Source organism: Bos indicus, chromosome 29, assembly GCF_029378745.1.
Source record: "Bos indicus isolate NIAB-ARS_2022 breed Sahiwal x Tharparkar chromosome 29, NIAB-ARS_B.indTharparkar_mat_pri_1.0, whole genome shotgun sequence".
Lineage (NCBI taxonomy): Eukaryota > Metazoa > Chordata > Mammalia > Artiodactyla > Bovidae > Bos > Bos indicus.
The window spans coordinates 43948194-43965043 of record NC_091788.1 but is presented as its reverse complement, the minus strand read 5'-3'; the positions used below and the strand labels follow the sequence as shown (position 1 = coordinate 43965043).

At 50.9% G+C, this 16850-nt stretch overlaps 1 protein-coding gene across 1 annotated transcript in view; it reads right to left on the bottom strand.

Annotated features, from left to right (window-relative positions):
• The window catches only part of LOC109554247 (solute carrier family 22 member 20), a 32310-nt gene extending 16471 nt beyond the window's left edge, over positions 1 to 15839 (bottom strand). Inside the window, exons 1-7 of the mRNA XM_019954565.2 lie at positions 15175 to 15839; positions 14991 to 15094; positions 13232 to 13386; positions 9984 to 10152; positions 8719 to 8842; positions 7620 to 7735; positions 2135 to 2349 (exon numbers count right to left, since the gene is read on the bottom strand). Coding sequence (XP_019810124.2) covers positions 2135 to 2349; positions 7620 to 7735; positions 8719 to 8842; positions 9984 to 10152; positions 13232 to 13386; positions 14991 to 15094; positions 15175 to 15549 — 1258 coding nt within the window. The 5' untranslated portion in view covers positions 15550 to 15839. The remainder of the gene's footprint in view (positions 1 to 2134; positions 2350 to 7619; positions 7736 to 8718; positions 8843 to 9983; positions 10153 to 13231; positions 13387 to 14990; positions 15095 to 15174) is intronic.
• Between the last annotated feature and the right edge of the window lie 1011 nt (positions 15840 to 16850).

The following is a 16850-nucleotide window of genomic DNA, read 5'->3' as shown; positions in this document are numbered from 1 at the left end:
AGGATGGGGGGGTTTCTACCTCCAGGGACCCAGAAGCTTGCACACTGCCCTTCTCTGCCCTCTGCCTCCCTCCTTATAATAAGATGCCTTATTCCATCTATCACAGTCCTTTTGGAAAGGCAGGCCAAGCTGCAGAGTTAGGCCTGGGTTCCAACCCAGCTCTGACTCAGCTGGGTGACCTGGCCACTGTGACTCAACCTCTCTGAGCCTCCCTGTCCTCATCTGTAAAATGAGGGGAAAATGCTCAGTGTCATTGAAAGTTTGCTGTTACCATCATTATTCATCATGCAGCAAAATTCCAATGACAAGCCCAACATCAGGGTGATGGTCAAAGAAATTATGGCACGTCCTCTGGATTGGGGGCAGCTCCCACTGCACGCTGGAATCAGGAGAGGAGATTTTATAAACACCCACACCTGCGCCCTGCTCCATCTCCAGTACATCAAAGCCTCCTGGGGCTGGTTCAAGTTTGGGTATTTTTAAAAGACCCCCCAGGGGAGTCTGATGTGCAGCTAGAGTTGAAAAACACCAATCAGGTTAAATACTAAATAGTATAAAAAATTAGGGTCATGAAACATTTGCATTAATGCGGAAAAGCAGATTTGTGTTACAACAAATAGTGAAAAGAGATATGTTTTATATAGATAACTATGTATAGTATATACATATATAATCCTATTTATAGTATTATGTATATATTTATCTCAAATACGTCAAGTATAAAATCTATGAATGGGAAAAAAGATTGGAAGAAAATAAGTCAAAATTTCAATAGTAATAATTTATCTATTCTACCATTCCCTCTCAGATTGAACAATAAAGAATCTGCCTGCAGTGCAGGAGACCTGGGTTCAATCCCTGGAATGGAAGATGCCCTGGACTAGGGAATGGCAACCCACTCCGGTATTCTTGACTGGAGAATCCCATGGACAGAGGAGCCCGGTGGCTGTAGTTCATGGTGGTCACAAAAAGTCAGACATGACTGGGTGACTAACACACACACACACACACACATCTATTCTTCAGGGTAGGAACTGAAGCACAGAGAAATCAAACAACCCGCCCAAGGCCATGGTGGCAGAACTGGGGGTCACAGCTGGGCCCTTGGCTTTGCTCAGGCCTCTGATATGCAAGCCTGGCTTCATGCTGTGATCATTGGACTAAATACTGAGGTTTGGGTCCCTCTCTTTGAGACTGGTTGCCTTGGCCTGGAGCCCATGGGCTTTGGGAGTTTTCAAAGGTCTCCAGATTGGTGATGATTGCAGCCAGCTTTGCAAACCACTGTTTCAGATCCGGCTGGTGGAAGTTCAGACTCTCAAGTGCCTAGCCAGGCTCCAGGGGGACATGCCAGCCCGCCCTCTGCCTCTCCAGCTCACCTTAGTGAAGTGAAAAGTGACGGTGTTAGTTGCTCAGTTGTGTCCAACTCTTTGTGACTCCATGGACTATAGCCACCAAGCTCCTCTCTCCATGGAATTCTCCAGGCAAGAATACTGGAGCGGATAGCCGTTCCACTCTGCAGTGGATCTTCCCAACCCAGGGATCAAACCCAGGTCTTGTGCATTGCAGGCAGATTCTTTACTATCTGAGTCACCAGGGCAGCCCTGGTGTTCTTATTCATCATTCTAATCTCTCTGGCAAGACAGTAAACGCTCTGAGGGCGAAGACTCATGTCCTTTGTAGATTCTCCACTGTGATACTGTCACTAGGTCCTGCTGCTGCTGCTGCTGCTAAGTCACTTCAGTCGTGTCCGACTCTGTGTGACCGCATAGACGGCAGCCCACCAGGCTCCCCTGTCCCTGGGATTCTCCAGGCAAGAACACTGGAGTGGGTTGCCATTTCCTTCTCCAATGCACGAAAGTGAAAAGTAAAAGTGAAGTCGCTCAGTCGTATCCGACCCTCAGCGACCCCATGGACTGCAGCCTTCCAGGCTCCTCCGTCCATGGGATTTTCCAGGCAAGAGTGCTGGAGTGGGGTGCCACTGCCTTCTCCTGAGTCACTAGGTCCTAGTGCTAAACTCCAGTAGTCTATAGTCACTTTCTTTCCAGATCCAGAAGAATATCCCTCAGCCTTGTTTCTGCACAGTGTCTGTTGCCCCTCAAACCCTCAACCCCAAAGGCAGAAGCAGGCAGCTCACCTTCCGGCACAAACATGTTCGAGATCACCATGAGCCCGGCCAGGATGAGGAAGGAGGCCACTGTGGCCCGGCGGCCCACGTAAATCATGGTGGTGGTGGCCACCAGCATGGCCGGGATGTCTATGACGCCAAATAGGACCTGTACCAGATACACGCTGAGCCCAAACTTCTGCAGGTCCATGGCCAGGCCGTAGTAAGCCAGGGAGTTGGAGAACCTGGAAGAGGAGGCAGAATGGTCCTGCTTCAGCCCAGAGCTCACTGTCCTGGATCTGAGGGCACCCAAGGGTGAACGGCATAGGACTCCTCTGCTGGCTCTACCATCAAAATATTCCCAGAACCTGACTACATCAGGGGGGAGCGAAAATCCCCTGGCTTGGCAGGATACTCCCTCCTGGTCTCCTAAGCCTCTGATTTTGGCCGTGGAGCCCACGGTCCTCCATCCACATCCCTTTCCAGCCACCCTGAGTCCAGCCAGCACCATTCCAGCCCTTCCGTCTCCAGGCTTCAGCGGCTGATCTGATTTGGACAGGACATCAAGAATTATGTCCTGAATTATCAAGGGAGGTTCAAGAAAAAGCTTGTGACTGTTTTATATGGCTTGTCTGGAAACTTCTGTAAATCCTATGTTTTAGTAAAATATTTTTGTTATTCTTAAAAAAAAAAAAAAGAATTGGAGGGAGGGACATCCCCAGTGGACCAGTGATCAGGACTCGGCTCTTTCACTAACGTGCCCTGGTTTCGATCCCTGGCCGGGGAGCTAAGATCTCGGGGTTCACAGCCAAACTGACTCTGTTGGCCTGGAGTTCCAACACTTGGGGTCTCCACAGAAACTTACGAGGTCCCTGAGACAGTGTCTCAAAGAGTTACTTGTACATCCATGTTCACAGCAGTGTCATTTACAATAGCCAAAATGTGGAAGCAAGCCGGGTGACCATCAACAGCAAGTGGTCTACACGTGCAATGACTCAGCCTGAAAAAGGCAGAAATCCTGACTATGCTACAACACAAATGGATCTTGAGGACATTATACTAAGCGAGATAAGCCACTCACAAAAAGATAAGTGTCGTATGATTCCACTTACGGGAGGCCCCTAGAGTGGTCAAGTCCACAGACATGGAATGCTGGTTGCCAGAGGTTGAGGGGGAGCAGGAATGGAGGAGATATTGTTTAATAAGTACAGAGCTTCAGTGTCGAAAGATGAAAAGAGTTCTGCTGACGGCGGTACAGCAATGTGGTAGGTACCGCCCAGTTACCAACGGTTAGGATGCTGCGACTCCCCTGGTGGCCCAGTGGTAGAGATTCCACACTTCCACTGCAGGGGCACAGACTTGATCCTTGGAAACTAAGATCACATTTGCCACGTGACATGCCCCCCCAAATGGTTAAGATGCTGAAGTTTATGTTATGTGTATTTTATGACACTTTCTGGACATGAAACAAAATAAAATGTCCCTGAGGAAGGGGCTTGAGATGGGCCCTCATGATGAGAGGGTAACAGGCAGGAAGGCCAGGGGTCTCCAAACGGAGGAAATAGCCTGCAAGTGTCAGACATTTTTCTCTCTCTAAAGCGGCAGGAGGAAACAAACTAGCGATATTTTTTTCCTTCTCTGTACAAATTTAAAAGGAGGTTTCTCTTCAAATACTGTGTTGCCATAAGGACACCTGGTTTCACCTAAAGTTAACTATTCTCAAACCTAGAGATAACCAATGCCTTTTTCTTATGGAAATGCTTGTCTTAAGCGATGCTAATGTGCTATGCATTTACCCCAAACTCTGTCTTCAAGTCGGTTCCACCTCTTGGCTCAAAACCTACTTGACACACCAGTATGTTATACTCAGATATTGTTCCCTTAATCTATGTAAATGAAACTATTTGTACGGTGGTCTGCCCTTCTTCAAGATTCAAGTTAATCATTTTATGGCCCAGGATAAACCATTTGGTGCCAAGATTATCCCAAAATGCACCTTATGCGTGAGGGGCCTGGTGCCATTCTGAATTTTAAGACATTCCTTTCTTTCATTAACAGACTGCTAGTGACTATATATCGGAGAAGGCAATGGCACCCCACTCCAGTGCTTTTGCCTAGAAAATCCCATGGACGGAGGAGCCTGGTAGGCTGCAGTCCATGGGATCGATAGAGTCAGACACGACTAAGCGACTTCACTTTCACTTTTTACTTTCATGCATTGGAGAAGGAAATGGCAACCCACTCCAGTGTTCTTGCCTGGAGAATCCCAGGGACGGGGGAGCCTGGTGGGCTGCCGTCTATGGAGTCGCACAGAGTCGGACACGACTGAAGTGACTTAGCAGCAGCAGCAGTGACTATATAACATCCAGCTGAAGACTAGCCAGGCCGGGGCGGGGGGTGGGGGGTACTCTTTTGCCCCCTTCTGATGCCTATGTCAGAAGCTTTCTCTATCTTCTTTATACTTTAATAAAACTTTATTACACCAAAGCTCTGAGCGATCAAGCCTCGTCTCTGGCCCTGGATTGAATTCTTCTCCTCCGGGAGCCAAGAATCCCGGTGTCTTTGTATGATTCAACAACAACCTTTCAATGACCCACCTGCATAGGTCTTATTTCTCTGCAGGACATGCTGGCACAGACCCAGGAGTGTAGGGAGAGGGGAAGTGGAGAAACAGAAAGTGGCAGTGGGCTCTCTCCTACCAGGGCCCAGCATCAGCCCCCAAACCACTTACTGAGAAACTCCTGCCATCCCTCCCGGTTATCCCCAGCCGTGTGAGTCAGTGAAGATGGAGAAAAGGAGAAAAAACTTCAGGAAAAGGTAACAGTCATTCTTGTGGGCACTATCGACAATAGCCAAGACATGGAAGCAACCAAAATGTCCATGGACACATGAATGGATAAAGAAGTGGTAGGACTTCCCTGGTGGTGCAGGGGTTAAGAATCCACCTGCCAATGCAGGGGACATGGGTTCGATCCCTGGCCCAGGAAGATTCCACATGCTGTGGAGCAACTGAGCCTGTGTGCCACATACTAAAGCCTGCATGCCCTAGAGCCCGTGCTCCACAACAAGAGAAGCTGCTGCAGTGAGAAGCCGTGTGCCGCAACTAGAGAGCAGCCCCCGCTCTCCGAAACTGGAGAAAGCCACTGCAGCAATGAAGACTCAGTGCAGCCAAAAAAAAAAAAAGAATAAATACAATTTTTTTACATAAAATAAAGAAGATGTGGTATATTTATACAGTGGAATATTACTCAGCCACAAAAAAGAATTAAATAATGCCATTTGCAGCAACATGGTAGGTTTATCACGTCAAGTGAAGTAAGACAGAGGAAGATAAATATCATTTGATATCACTTATATGTGGAATCTAGCAAATGATACAAATGAGTTTATATATGGAACAGAAAGACCCACAGACAGAAAAGAAACTCACAGTTTTTATGGGGAAAAGTGGAGGAATTTGAGATTAACATATATACCTACTATACACAAAATAGATAACCAACAAAGACCTACTATACAGCACAGGGAACTATACTCAATATTTTGTAATAAACTATAAGGGAAAAGAATCTAAAAAAAAATACATAATGTATAACGAAATCACTTTGCTGTACTCCTGAAACTAACATAACATTGTAAATCAGCTATGTACTTCAGTTTAAAAAATAAGAGAGAAAAATGACGGATTTTTCTGGGTGAACCTGACCTAGTCATAGAAATCCTTTAATTCTGGACATAGAGGTCAAAGGTGGGGAAGTCAGAGACTCGATATGTGAGAAGGATTTGCTGTGATGAAAATTCTCCTTTGAGATGGAGGTGGCCATATGGCAAGAATATAAATGGCCTCAATGACTTGAGAGTTCAGTTCAGTTCAGTCTCTCAGTCGTGTCCAACTCTTTGTGATCCCATGAATCGCAGCACACCAGGCCTCCCTGTCCATCACCAACTCCCGGAGTGGCCCCTGGCTAACAACTAGTGGAGAAATGAACATGTCAGTCCCACAACAACAAAGAACTGAACGCAGCCAACACTTTGAATGAATCTGAAAGTGAATTCTTCCCATGCAGCCTGCCCACCATCTTCATTTCAGCCTTGTACGAAAATCCTGAAGAGAGAACTCAACCATACTGTGCCTGGACTTCTGACCTACACAACGATAAGCTCATAAATGGATATTGTGTGGAATCTAAAATATGACACAAAGGAACTTATCCATGAAATAGAAACAGACTCAGGATGTAGGGAACAGACTTGCGGTTGCCACGGGGGAAGAGAGGAGGGGGAGGTTGGACTGGGAGTTTGGGATTAGCAGAGCCAAACTGTTCCATATAGGATGGATAAACAACAAGGTCCTACAGAATAGCACAGGGAACCGTATTCAATAGCTTGTGATAAACCATAATGGAAAAGAACATGAAAAGGAATGTATAAATATATGTAATATAACTGTCACTTTGCTGTACAGTAGAAACTAACAACCACTGTAAATCACTATAAACCAACTATCCTTCAACAAAATGAACTTTTAAAAAATGGTATTGTTTTAAGGGCGGTTCAAGAGGGACAGGACATACATATATCTATGGCTGATTCATGTTGATGTTTGACAGAAAACAACAAAATTCTGTAAAGCAATTATTCTTCAATTAAAAAAATAAATTAATTTTAAAAAGGGGGAAATTGTTGCTTAAAAGACATTGTTAGTTTATTGAACCTGGGTATTTCTTAAGACTTCAAATGTACTTCTGTATCATTGATATTTCATTAAAGAAACTCAATTAATGAAAAAAATGGTATTGTTTTCAGCTGTTGTGGTCATTTGTTACATAGCAACATGAAAGTAATACAGTATACGAAAACTAAAGTGATTGTTGAGAGGGCTGAGGGACACCCAGTCAAAAATTAACTGGTTTCCATTCATATCCTTTGCTTAATAATGCGTGTGCTCAACTGGGGATTAGAAAGTGGGGCATATAAGGAGTGGCCTGTGAAGACGTGAGCGCCCTAGCTGAAGGTCTTCCCAGCACCTGGGTCCTGAGGAGCTCTCTGGCTGCCCAGGCCCAGAACGGCCTCACAGGCAGCACTTTTGGGGCAGAAGCCCTCTGAATGCTCAGTGTGGGGACAACCCCACATTTGCAGGGCACAGGGACACAAGTGCTTTGCCAGAGTGGGGAACTTCCCAGAATCCTCTGGAGGCATATTAGGATACAACTAGGTGTATTTTATTCAAGTTGCCTGGCTGATTTCAGTCGGTGCCCCCAGCTGGGTGAGACCCATCTCTAGATGTGGGTTCCCTAGGTCAGCAGGGGTATCTTATGCACGGCCTTAGGTCTTAGCAACCAGCAGGGGCCCAGAGGACCCTGGACACTCGGAAGACATGGGAGAAAGCACAGGGAACAGGACTGACTTCACAAGGCCCTCTGTGCATTGCATTAAGTATTTGAGAGTTTGTCAGTGGGGACACTGGCGTGTCCTGGCCTTGGGTCAAAGTCCTGGACAGGAGCCCAATACCTACCAGACCACCATGAGACAGCACGTGACTTTACGGATGGCTGGGGTTCGGAAGAGGTCCAAGACTGAGTTGGAGGGGCGACCAGCTGCAAACTCACTCTGGATGTAGGAGCTCACCACCTGGGCAAGGAAAGTCTGATCACGGGGAGGCGGGATCTGCGATCCTATTCCTAGGGGAGGGCCAAGGTCGAGAGCCCTGGCAGGATGGTTGACCCTTGTCTCCTCCCTAGGCTGGTTCCAGGACTTTGAGTTGAAGCAGAGCCTCCAACCTGAGTCCCAGGGCTCCTGGGCTGCCCACTGATTAGGCTGAAATAATCAGGGGCACCCTCAGGCCCACTCCTGGCGTCAACTCTGAGACAGTCTCAGCCGGTGGTTAAGGAGGCAGGTTCCCAGGGGTTCTGCCACCTCCTGTTGTGTTTTCTTAAGCAGATTGCCTAAGTTATTATTTCCCTGCCTGTTCCCTCTGGATCCAAAGGGTTGGGTGACTTGGTAATCCAAACATCAGATTCCTCATCTTTAAAAGTGAGGCATTAGGAAATCCCCTGGTGGTTCGGTGATTAGCACTTGGCGCTTTCACTGCCATGGCCCCCATTCAGTCTCTGGTTGGGAACTGAGATCCCGCAAGCTGCGCAGAGCAGCCAACAAGAAAAAAGTGAGGCATTAAATGAGATTGTGTACGGAAAACCCTTAGCACGGTACCAAGCAACTGGCTCGATAAATGTATTTATTTATAATAAATGGTAGCTATCTTATCATAAATGGTATGCATAGTAAATGGTACTTTTGTTATTGATTATTTGATAATTTCATCTTAGGATTTTTATTTTTATTTTATTGAATTTCTGGCTAAATGTGAATGGGTTATTTCCCCATCCCATGGATGGACAGATTGATAAACAAAACAGTGAAATGATTTACCCCAGATCACAGAGCCATTCTGTGGTTAAACATCTTCGTCCCACTGGATCTCTTCCCACTCTATTTATTCTCAGCCTGTTCACCTGGATGGTGAGTCCTGGCAAGTCACCAAATCCCAGCACATCTCGAGGCTGCCAGCAAGACTGAAAACTGGTGCTCCCCTAACTTGCAGCAGACCTGCCTACCTCCTTGGTCAGCCTTTCCCCTTCCTCCTTTCTCCCGTTCATCGCAGCCACCTTCCGCAGGTTCTTCAGAGCTACCTGGGTCTTGCCATGAAGGAGGAGCCATCGAGACGACTCTGGCAGCCACCTGGGACCAAGAGAAGGGTGGAGAATGAGTGGCACTGAAATGGCCCCTGTGATGCCCTCTGATGGCCACCGGGGCACTGAATGGGCCGAGTGGCACTCATGCCATTCCTCAAACCAGAGCACACCTTCTTTCACCTTCCGGACCCCAAAAAAAGGAAAAACCCTTGCTGTCGGCAGAATCGGGAAAACTGGGGGACGTGCGGCCTCTCTTTCTTGCAGCACATCTCTCAGAGAATCTCTGCAGTGTATTCAGAGACGACATGGGCCTTCAGGTGTCCACAGATCTGGTTTTGAGACTGGTTCTGACCCCAGTAAATGGCTTTTTTATTTGTTTTCCTTTGGTTGTTTGTTGTAGTTAATTTTCTTTTTTTCTTAAAATTTTTGCTGGAGTACAGTTGATTTATAATGCTGTGCTACTCTCTGCCATAACAACAAAGTGAAACAGTCATACATACACCTAAATCCCCTCTTTCCTAGATTCTCTTCCTATATAGGTCATTATAGAGTACTGAGTAGAGTTCTCTATCCTATGTAGTAGATCCTTATTTGTTATTTACTTTACATATGGAAAAAAAGTGAAAGTGTGTTGCTCAGTTGTATCCAACTCTTTGCAATCCCGTGGACTGTAGCCTGCCAGGCTCCTCTGTCTATAGAATTCTCCAGATATGAATACTGGAGTGGGTAGCCATTCCTTTCTCCAGGGACTCTTCCTGACCCAGGGACTGAAGCTGGGTCTCCTGCACTGCGAGCATATTCCTTACCATCTGAAGCACCAGGAAGCCCTAACTTGTATATGTCAATCCCAGTCTCTCCCAGTATGTGGCTTTGAAGAAGTCATGGATCCACCTGGGCTGCCTCATCGCTCCTCCTATAAAATTCCCTGGGGTTGTTGTGAGGCGCAAAGGAGCTGATGAAGGCAAAACTCTCGGTGTGTTCTGGAGCCCCTCAGTAATGTAAGGGGTTCTATCCTGAACCTGCCCACAGCCATGCATGGTCCTCGTGAGCCCATGTCCTCACTTCTGCACGTCCCCACCACATCCCCCAAACTCCAGTCGCTGCCCACCCCAAGGCTCCCCCAGGGACAGGTGAGGGCCTGGCTATACAGGTGCACTCTGCCCCAGCCCTCTCTGCTCAGAACGTACCAAGAGTAGAGGAAAAAGATGAGGAAGGGGACAGAGACCGCAAACTGCAGCCACCGCCAAGGGCGGATCAGGTACGCCACGCCCGCCAGGATGAGCTGACCCGAGGTGAACGAGTACCCCAGCAAGATCCCCGCCACGGTCCGGCCCCGGGTGGGCATCCACTCCACGACTGCGGAGAAAACCACGCCAGGCTCAGTGGGGCTCGTTGCTCACATGGGTGTTTAATTCAAGCCTCCCCGCTCCTTTAGAATGACTCTGTGGCCACTGGAAATCATTCCAGAGAGGCATGAGCACAGACAAAGATGTCCCAACCTCAGTCCTTACCCTTAGACAAATGCCAGGTGGACTAAAGAGCTTCATGTAGGGCTTCCCTGGTGGTCCAGGGTTAGGAATCCACCTTGCAAGGGAGGGGACACGGGTTCGATTCCTGGTCCAGAAAGGTGCTACATGCCATGGGGCAACTAAGCCTGGGCACCATAATTACTGAAGCCTGAGCCTAGAGCCTTTGCTCCGCAATAAGAGGAGCCACTGCAGTGAGACACCTGCACGCTGCAACTAGAGCATCGCCCAAGACTAGAGAAAGTCCCTGTGCAGCAACAAAGACCCAGCACAGCCGAAAATAAATACATACATGTTAAAAGGAGCTAAATAGAACAATAAAAGCATAACAATATTAGAAGAAACCATGCTAGATGTCTTTTCAATCTTAGAGTCAGGAAAGGCTTTTCCAAGAATGTCACAAAACCCAGAGACAACAAAAGGGAAAACCAAAAAGAGCTGCATAAAAGTAAGGAGTCTCTGCTTAAAAAAAAATACCCATTGTAAGCAGAGTCATAGCTTCAGCAAAAAAGACAGGAAAAAAAAATACCATTTCAAATAACAGTCAAAGGGTGACTTTCCCTAATCTGGGAAGAATTCTTACAGATCAATAGGAAAACAACTAACACGCCAAAAGGAAAAACGGGCCAAGGCTGTGAACAGTTGGTTGAAAGGGAATATAAGACTTAATTACGCATGTGTCTGTCTGTGTTAGTTGCTCAGTCGTGTCCAACTCTTTGTGACCTCGTGGACTATATATAGCCCGCCAGGCTCCTCTGTCCATGGAATTCTCCGGGCAAGAATACTGGAGTGGGTTGCCATTCCCTTCTCCAGGGGATTTTCCTGACCCAGGGATTGAACGAACCCGGGTCTCTTGCACTGTAGGCAGATTCTTTATCATCTGAGCCACCAGGGGAGCCCCTTTTAATTACATGATTTTTTGCAAATAGCAAAGCTTGGAAACAATTTAAATGTCCATCCGTGGGGGCCTGGTGACATAGAGCAGGCACACTCTCACGAAGCAACCAGAATAAACGGAAGAGGATGCTGCTTTCAGGCAGCAGCCAGCTCGTGTGTCCAGTCCATTGGCAAGCCCTGTGGCTTCTCCCTGCAGAACCTCAGAGCCTAACTGAACCTTCCTGCCTCCCCCTGTGCTAACCCCAGCTCACTCCAGCCTCGCCTCTTGCCAGGTGACCGGATGAGCCTCAGACCGGCCTTCCTGCTCCTGTCCTCGAGCCGCATGGCAGCCTGAGGGGTCCTGGCCGATGCCAAGTGGGACCAAGTCAGGCCTGTCCTCAGCTCAGGGCCCTCCAGAGGCTCCTGCCTCACTCGGAGTCAAAGCCAACGTCCTTCAAGGCCCAGGCCTAAGGATCTGCGGCCGTCGCCCCAGCCCTGCTTGTCACCCACCTCCGCTCTGTCCAGCCACGAGGACCTCCTTGCTCTTGAGTCCTCTAGACACACTCTTGCCTCAGGGCCTTTGTCTGGAACGTTCCCCCCCGGTGGCCACAGGTCCCCTTCCCTCACCTCCCTCAAGCTTTGGTCAAAGTGACCCCTTCTCAGCGAGCCCTGCCCTGAGCCAATAAAACTGCAGGCTCTCTCCGCCTCAGGCCGCCACCGCCCAGCCCCTCGCCTGGCCGCTCTCATCCCCTTTCTGGGCTCTGTAACACTTATCACCTTCTAACACACTACGCAGTTCGCTTATTTGTGTTTATCTGTCTTCTTGCAGGAGAACATGGGCTCTTCAGAGCAGGATCTACTTGTTCTCCACCTCCCACACCTAGTAGTGTGTGTGTGTGTGTGTGTGTGTGTGTGTGTGTTCGTGTGTGTGTGTGTAGGGATGTGTGTATATGGTGCATGTCTTGTGGGTAGGAGTGTGTATGGTGTGTGTGTAATGGTTAGGAGCATGTGTGTGTCTGTATGTAGGAGTATGTGTATATGTGTGTGTGTTATGGTATGTGTGTATGTGTAGAGGTGTACACAATTGTGCATACAATATACACATTATATATTGTGCAGGGGTGTGTGTTGTGGTTAGAAGTGTGCATGTGTGTATGTCAGAATGTGTGTATATGGGGTATGTGTGTGTGTAGGCATGTGTATTATACAGGTGATTCTAGCAGGAGATGGATTTGGGACGACTGTTTCTGCCTTTAGATTCCATGAGCCATGGCTGGACGCCCACCCTGAAGGATGAGGCAGGTAGGCTGGGGTTTGCTGAGGTCCCACCGTGAGCTCAGCACCCTTCAATGTCCGGATGTGGGAAGGAGAGGTGACCAGAGTGTGACCTGGAGCATCCTAGTTCTCCGGCCCCAAGATTCCCCACTACCCTGGGAAAAACGACCCCAACAAACCAAGTAATTAGAGGCAGGGGGCGGGCCTGCGTCCAGGCTGGGCTTCCTCTGCCCACACGGCTCTCTGCCACAGCCACTGGAACCAGCCTGGAGTGACAACTGAGCCTGTCAGTGTGGGGTGGGGATGTTCCCACCTGGCACCCAGGAGGCCAGGCCGCCAGCGGCCCCAAGGGGAAGCCTCGCCTCTTTGGGATCCACATACTTTCGGGATGCCTGCCATCCACCCCGGGGACCCTGTGTCTCACCTCGTTTCCACGTCCCCACGCTAAGCCCCACAGGAGCCTGGCACACAGTAGGTCCTTAGTAAGTGGTTATTGCTGACTAATTCACACAAGAAGGGAACCCAGCCCTCTCAGCTCGCAGACATGCAAATCGCAACCCAGGGTTCCCAGCTCACTGCTGGCAGGCCCCGCTGAGAACCCAGGTCTCCTGAGAACCCTGGTGGGAGGCTGTGAGTTGAGGTCACCGGATGAGAATCCCACCACAAGGAAACGGGAAAGAGGCGCACCAGTGGGGCTGCCATTGCCCTCCTGCCCCTGCCAGGCCCTCCCCTGCAGTCCCCTCCACGGCTGGACTCACCCAGAGAGAGCGAGTTGAGGATGATGCCGGAGAAGGTCATGCCCATCAGGAACCGGCAGAAGCAGTAGGTCCCAAAGGAGCTGAAGTATGCCGTGGCCGCCCCTGAAACTGCCAGCTGCAGGTATGACCAGACCAGGGGGGCCTTGCGGCCCAGCCTGAGCCCGGCCATAAGCCCAGGTTAGGGTTCCGAGGTGGCAGCAGCTTCCCCCATGGCTGTCGTGGAGGGAGGATGAGAGGAAGCTACTTATCCCCACCCCCCAATTTGAAAGCCACTCATCCTAAGAGAAGCGCACTTGCTGGGGCCCAGGCCCTGGCAGAGGCCAGGGAGGGAGAACACGGTGTGGAAGGAGCGCGGGGATGAAGAGACACCTTCCTGCCTTCGTTCTTTCACTCAAGGAGAATTCTAGCTCCCGACCAAGACCCCACTCTCCCAGGATTTGGGGGAAGGCAGAGATTCTGCAGAGGCCCAGAAGCTGGTGCAGAGGGTTATGAGAGGGTCCCCTGAGTGACCTCCTGGCAGGGGGTAGCCCTCGAACCAGAACTCATGGGGTGTGAGCCCTTGAGGGGGCCCAGGCTGATGGGAGCCGGACCCCAGGAGCCGGTCTTCATTTGAATTGGTCATTTTGGTGGGGCCAGGGTGAGGTGGGGCTTGTTATACCGTAAAGGAATCCAAGGCCAGGGAAGCAGGGCCTTGGCATTGCCCCATTTGTAAGTGAGGGTCCAGGGCTGTAGCCCTAGCTTGGCCAGGTGGGCAGCACTTCTTTTTCACACACCGCATGTTACACTCATTCATTCCATCGTTCATTCATTGATTCTGTTGCACAGATGTCCATTGATGACCTCTAAGGGGTAGGTCTGAGCTGGGGGCTGGTGACAAAGAAGACACTATGCATAAGATACAGGCTCATTCAGAGAAAGACCCAATGTGTCATGACACAGGGCGACAGGGGCTACGACAGGGCCACCCACGAGGCGGCTGAGGCACACAGCACAGTCCAGGGTGTGGGTCTGCAGTCCTGGAGACCCCAGAACCTGAAGATTGAGAGGAGGGGCTGTGGGGCGGGGAGAGGAGAGGGGGAGAGAGAGAGAAGGGGAGGCGAAGCATGGAGGGAAGGGAAAGAGGACGGAGGAGGGAAGGATGCCAACTCCATCAGAGCCGTGGTGTGCGCTGCGCTTCGGGGCATCTCTGTACCCTCAGGTAGTCAGCAGTGGCTCACCCACACAGTGCAGTGCAGCCTGGATGTAGGCAGGATGGGATCGCTGTCTGAAGCAACACGCAGAGGCCACGAATGAAGTGAAATGAAATCTTGATAGAGAAGCATGTGTGGGCTGTGCCCGCGTTTGTATGAAAAAGGGGGATGGAGCACATGTGCGTGCTCAGGACTGTTGTTCAGTCGCCCAGTCGTGCCCGACTCTTTGCGACTCCACGGACTGCAGCTTGCCCAGCCTTGGATTGTATAAAATCATAAAACATCTCTGTGAGATACACAGAACCAGGCTGCCCTAGAGGAATTACTGGAGTGCAGGGCAGAGGGGAGAACGCTGGCCTGCATACCCACTTGTACCTTCTGGAATCTTGAACCATGCGAATGTATTATATAATAAATTATATAATACATATATCTACTTTAAAATAAATATTTTAAATACATATTAAATACATTAAAATACATATTATTTTAAATTTTAGTTTAAAATAAACTTTAATAAAGAAAAGTTAATGAACAGACTGGGGAAACCCTCGCCCCCAAAGGCTCACCTGTCTGCAAGGCTGCCAAACACAGCGGCGCCTGCCAGCACCCCGGCCATGTAGGCGGACTGAGCCAGGTCGCGGAGGGTGCGGGCCTCGCACACCAGGTCCCACTGCGGGGGAGGGAGGGACGCTCCAGCCTCGGCCTGGGGTGCAGCCCCCACCAACCCCGCAGCCCCTGGCCCCACCTGACCTCCGTCACGATGGTGGACGGGAAGACACTGCGGTCGTACACCCAGCCGTCCTTGCAGCCCTCCGTGGCTGCCCCGTCGACAGAGGCGTTGGGGCTCAGGAGGGCCCACTGAGGCCGTGTGAAGCGCCGGCACGGCTCGGGGAGCCCGAGCGGGTGCAGGGGTACGGTGGCTCTCAGCCAGGCCCCCGAGCCGTAGACGGCGGCCGCACTGTGGTTGGCGGGGCTCTGGCAGTGGTGAGGGGGCACGGCGGCCGTGAAGTTCTGCAGGAAGTTGTGACAGGCCAGCAGGCTGCAGGGAAGCAGCAGCAGGGCCGTGGAGACGAGCTGGAAGCGACCCACGCCACCCAGGGCGTCCAGCAGGTCTGTGAAGGCCATGGCCCCGGGCCTGTCCTGAGGCCCAGGTGTGGGGCCTTAAGTAAAGGGGCTGGGCCCTGGGAGGTGGAGGAACAGGCCGGGGTTAGGACCGCAGATGCCCCGTGTCCGGAACTCACAGGGGTCCAGTTACACCTCACAGGAGGCCTGGGGCGTCCCCACGTCTGGAGGCTCCCCTGCTGCCAGGCCCTTTCTCCTCGTTTCTCCTAATCTCTCACCTCCCGGGTTAGAAAAGTGAGGGGTCCCAGGGGGCCGCCTCACAGCCCCCTGCCCAGATCTGCAGGCCCAGGCCCCTGCCCACAGCCCTCATGGGGGGACCCCAGCCGTAAATGCAGCGCCATCGTCACCCTCCTCTTCTTTCTGGAGGCTGCCGTGAGGCGTCTTCAGGAGCCCAGTTCCAGCCTCAGCGCACGGGACCCAGGCCTGTCACTGGTCTCCCCTGAGGCCAGAGCCTTAAAAGCTTGGAGATCATGTAAGGGGGTGCCAGCGATTACTGCTGCTTGCCTCTCCCCCATTTTCCTGGAAGTTGTGGGCTGCACAGGAGATATTCAGAAAAAAGTCCTTTAAAAATGCCCAAATAGGGCAACCACGAGGAAGGCCTGCTCTCCCTGCCTTCACCCCAGGCACCCTCAGGCTGGAGGTGGGTGAGGGGTAGGGCCTCCACGCTTGGGCACCCACAGTGTCCCAGCCTCTCATCAAAGGAAACCCACTACAGAGAACCAAGAGGGTGGGGCCCTCCACCTGCCTCCTCTCACAAACCAGCCCTGGCGCCCAGGAAATGACGGGCCACTCCCCTTACTGATGAGACCCAGTAGACCGGCCCAGGGACTCCCAAAGGAAAAATGCAGATTCCAGGCCCCGTCTGCCACTCGGGGCTCCGCCTGGGGCTCCCGGGGCCAAGGGCAGTCCCCACCCCCACCTGGCTCCATCAGTCTCTGCCCTGCAGGTGCTGCCCTAGTTTGCGGTTCTCCCCTCGCGGCACTGCTCCCAGCCCCTCCTCTACCCCCAACTCAACCTACTTTTATCTCTGGTAAGAAGAGCCTGGATCCTTAGGACCAGAACAGCTTATATAAACCACAGGTGTCTGGGTCACAGGGCAACTCCCCTCCCCCAGCCTCAAGAAGACTTCCAGGAGGCTCTGTGCTCTGGGGAGGTTCCTGGGGGTCAGGTTGGTGCTAAGTAGGGCTTTGGGTCTCAGCCAGAGCCTCACGTTCCCTGCAGAATGTGCAGGGAAGGAAGGGGTCAGGGCTCAGAGGAGGGGGGCATGGAGGACCAGCAGGGCCATGTGGGACCTCAGCAGTGTG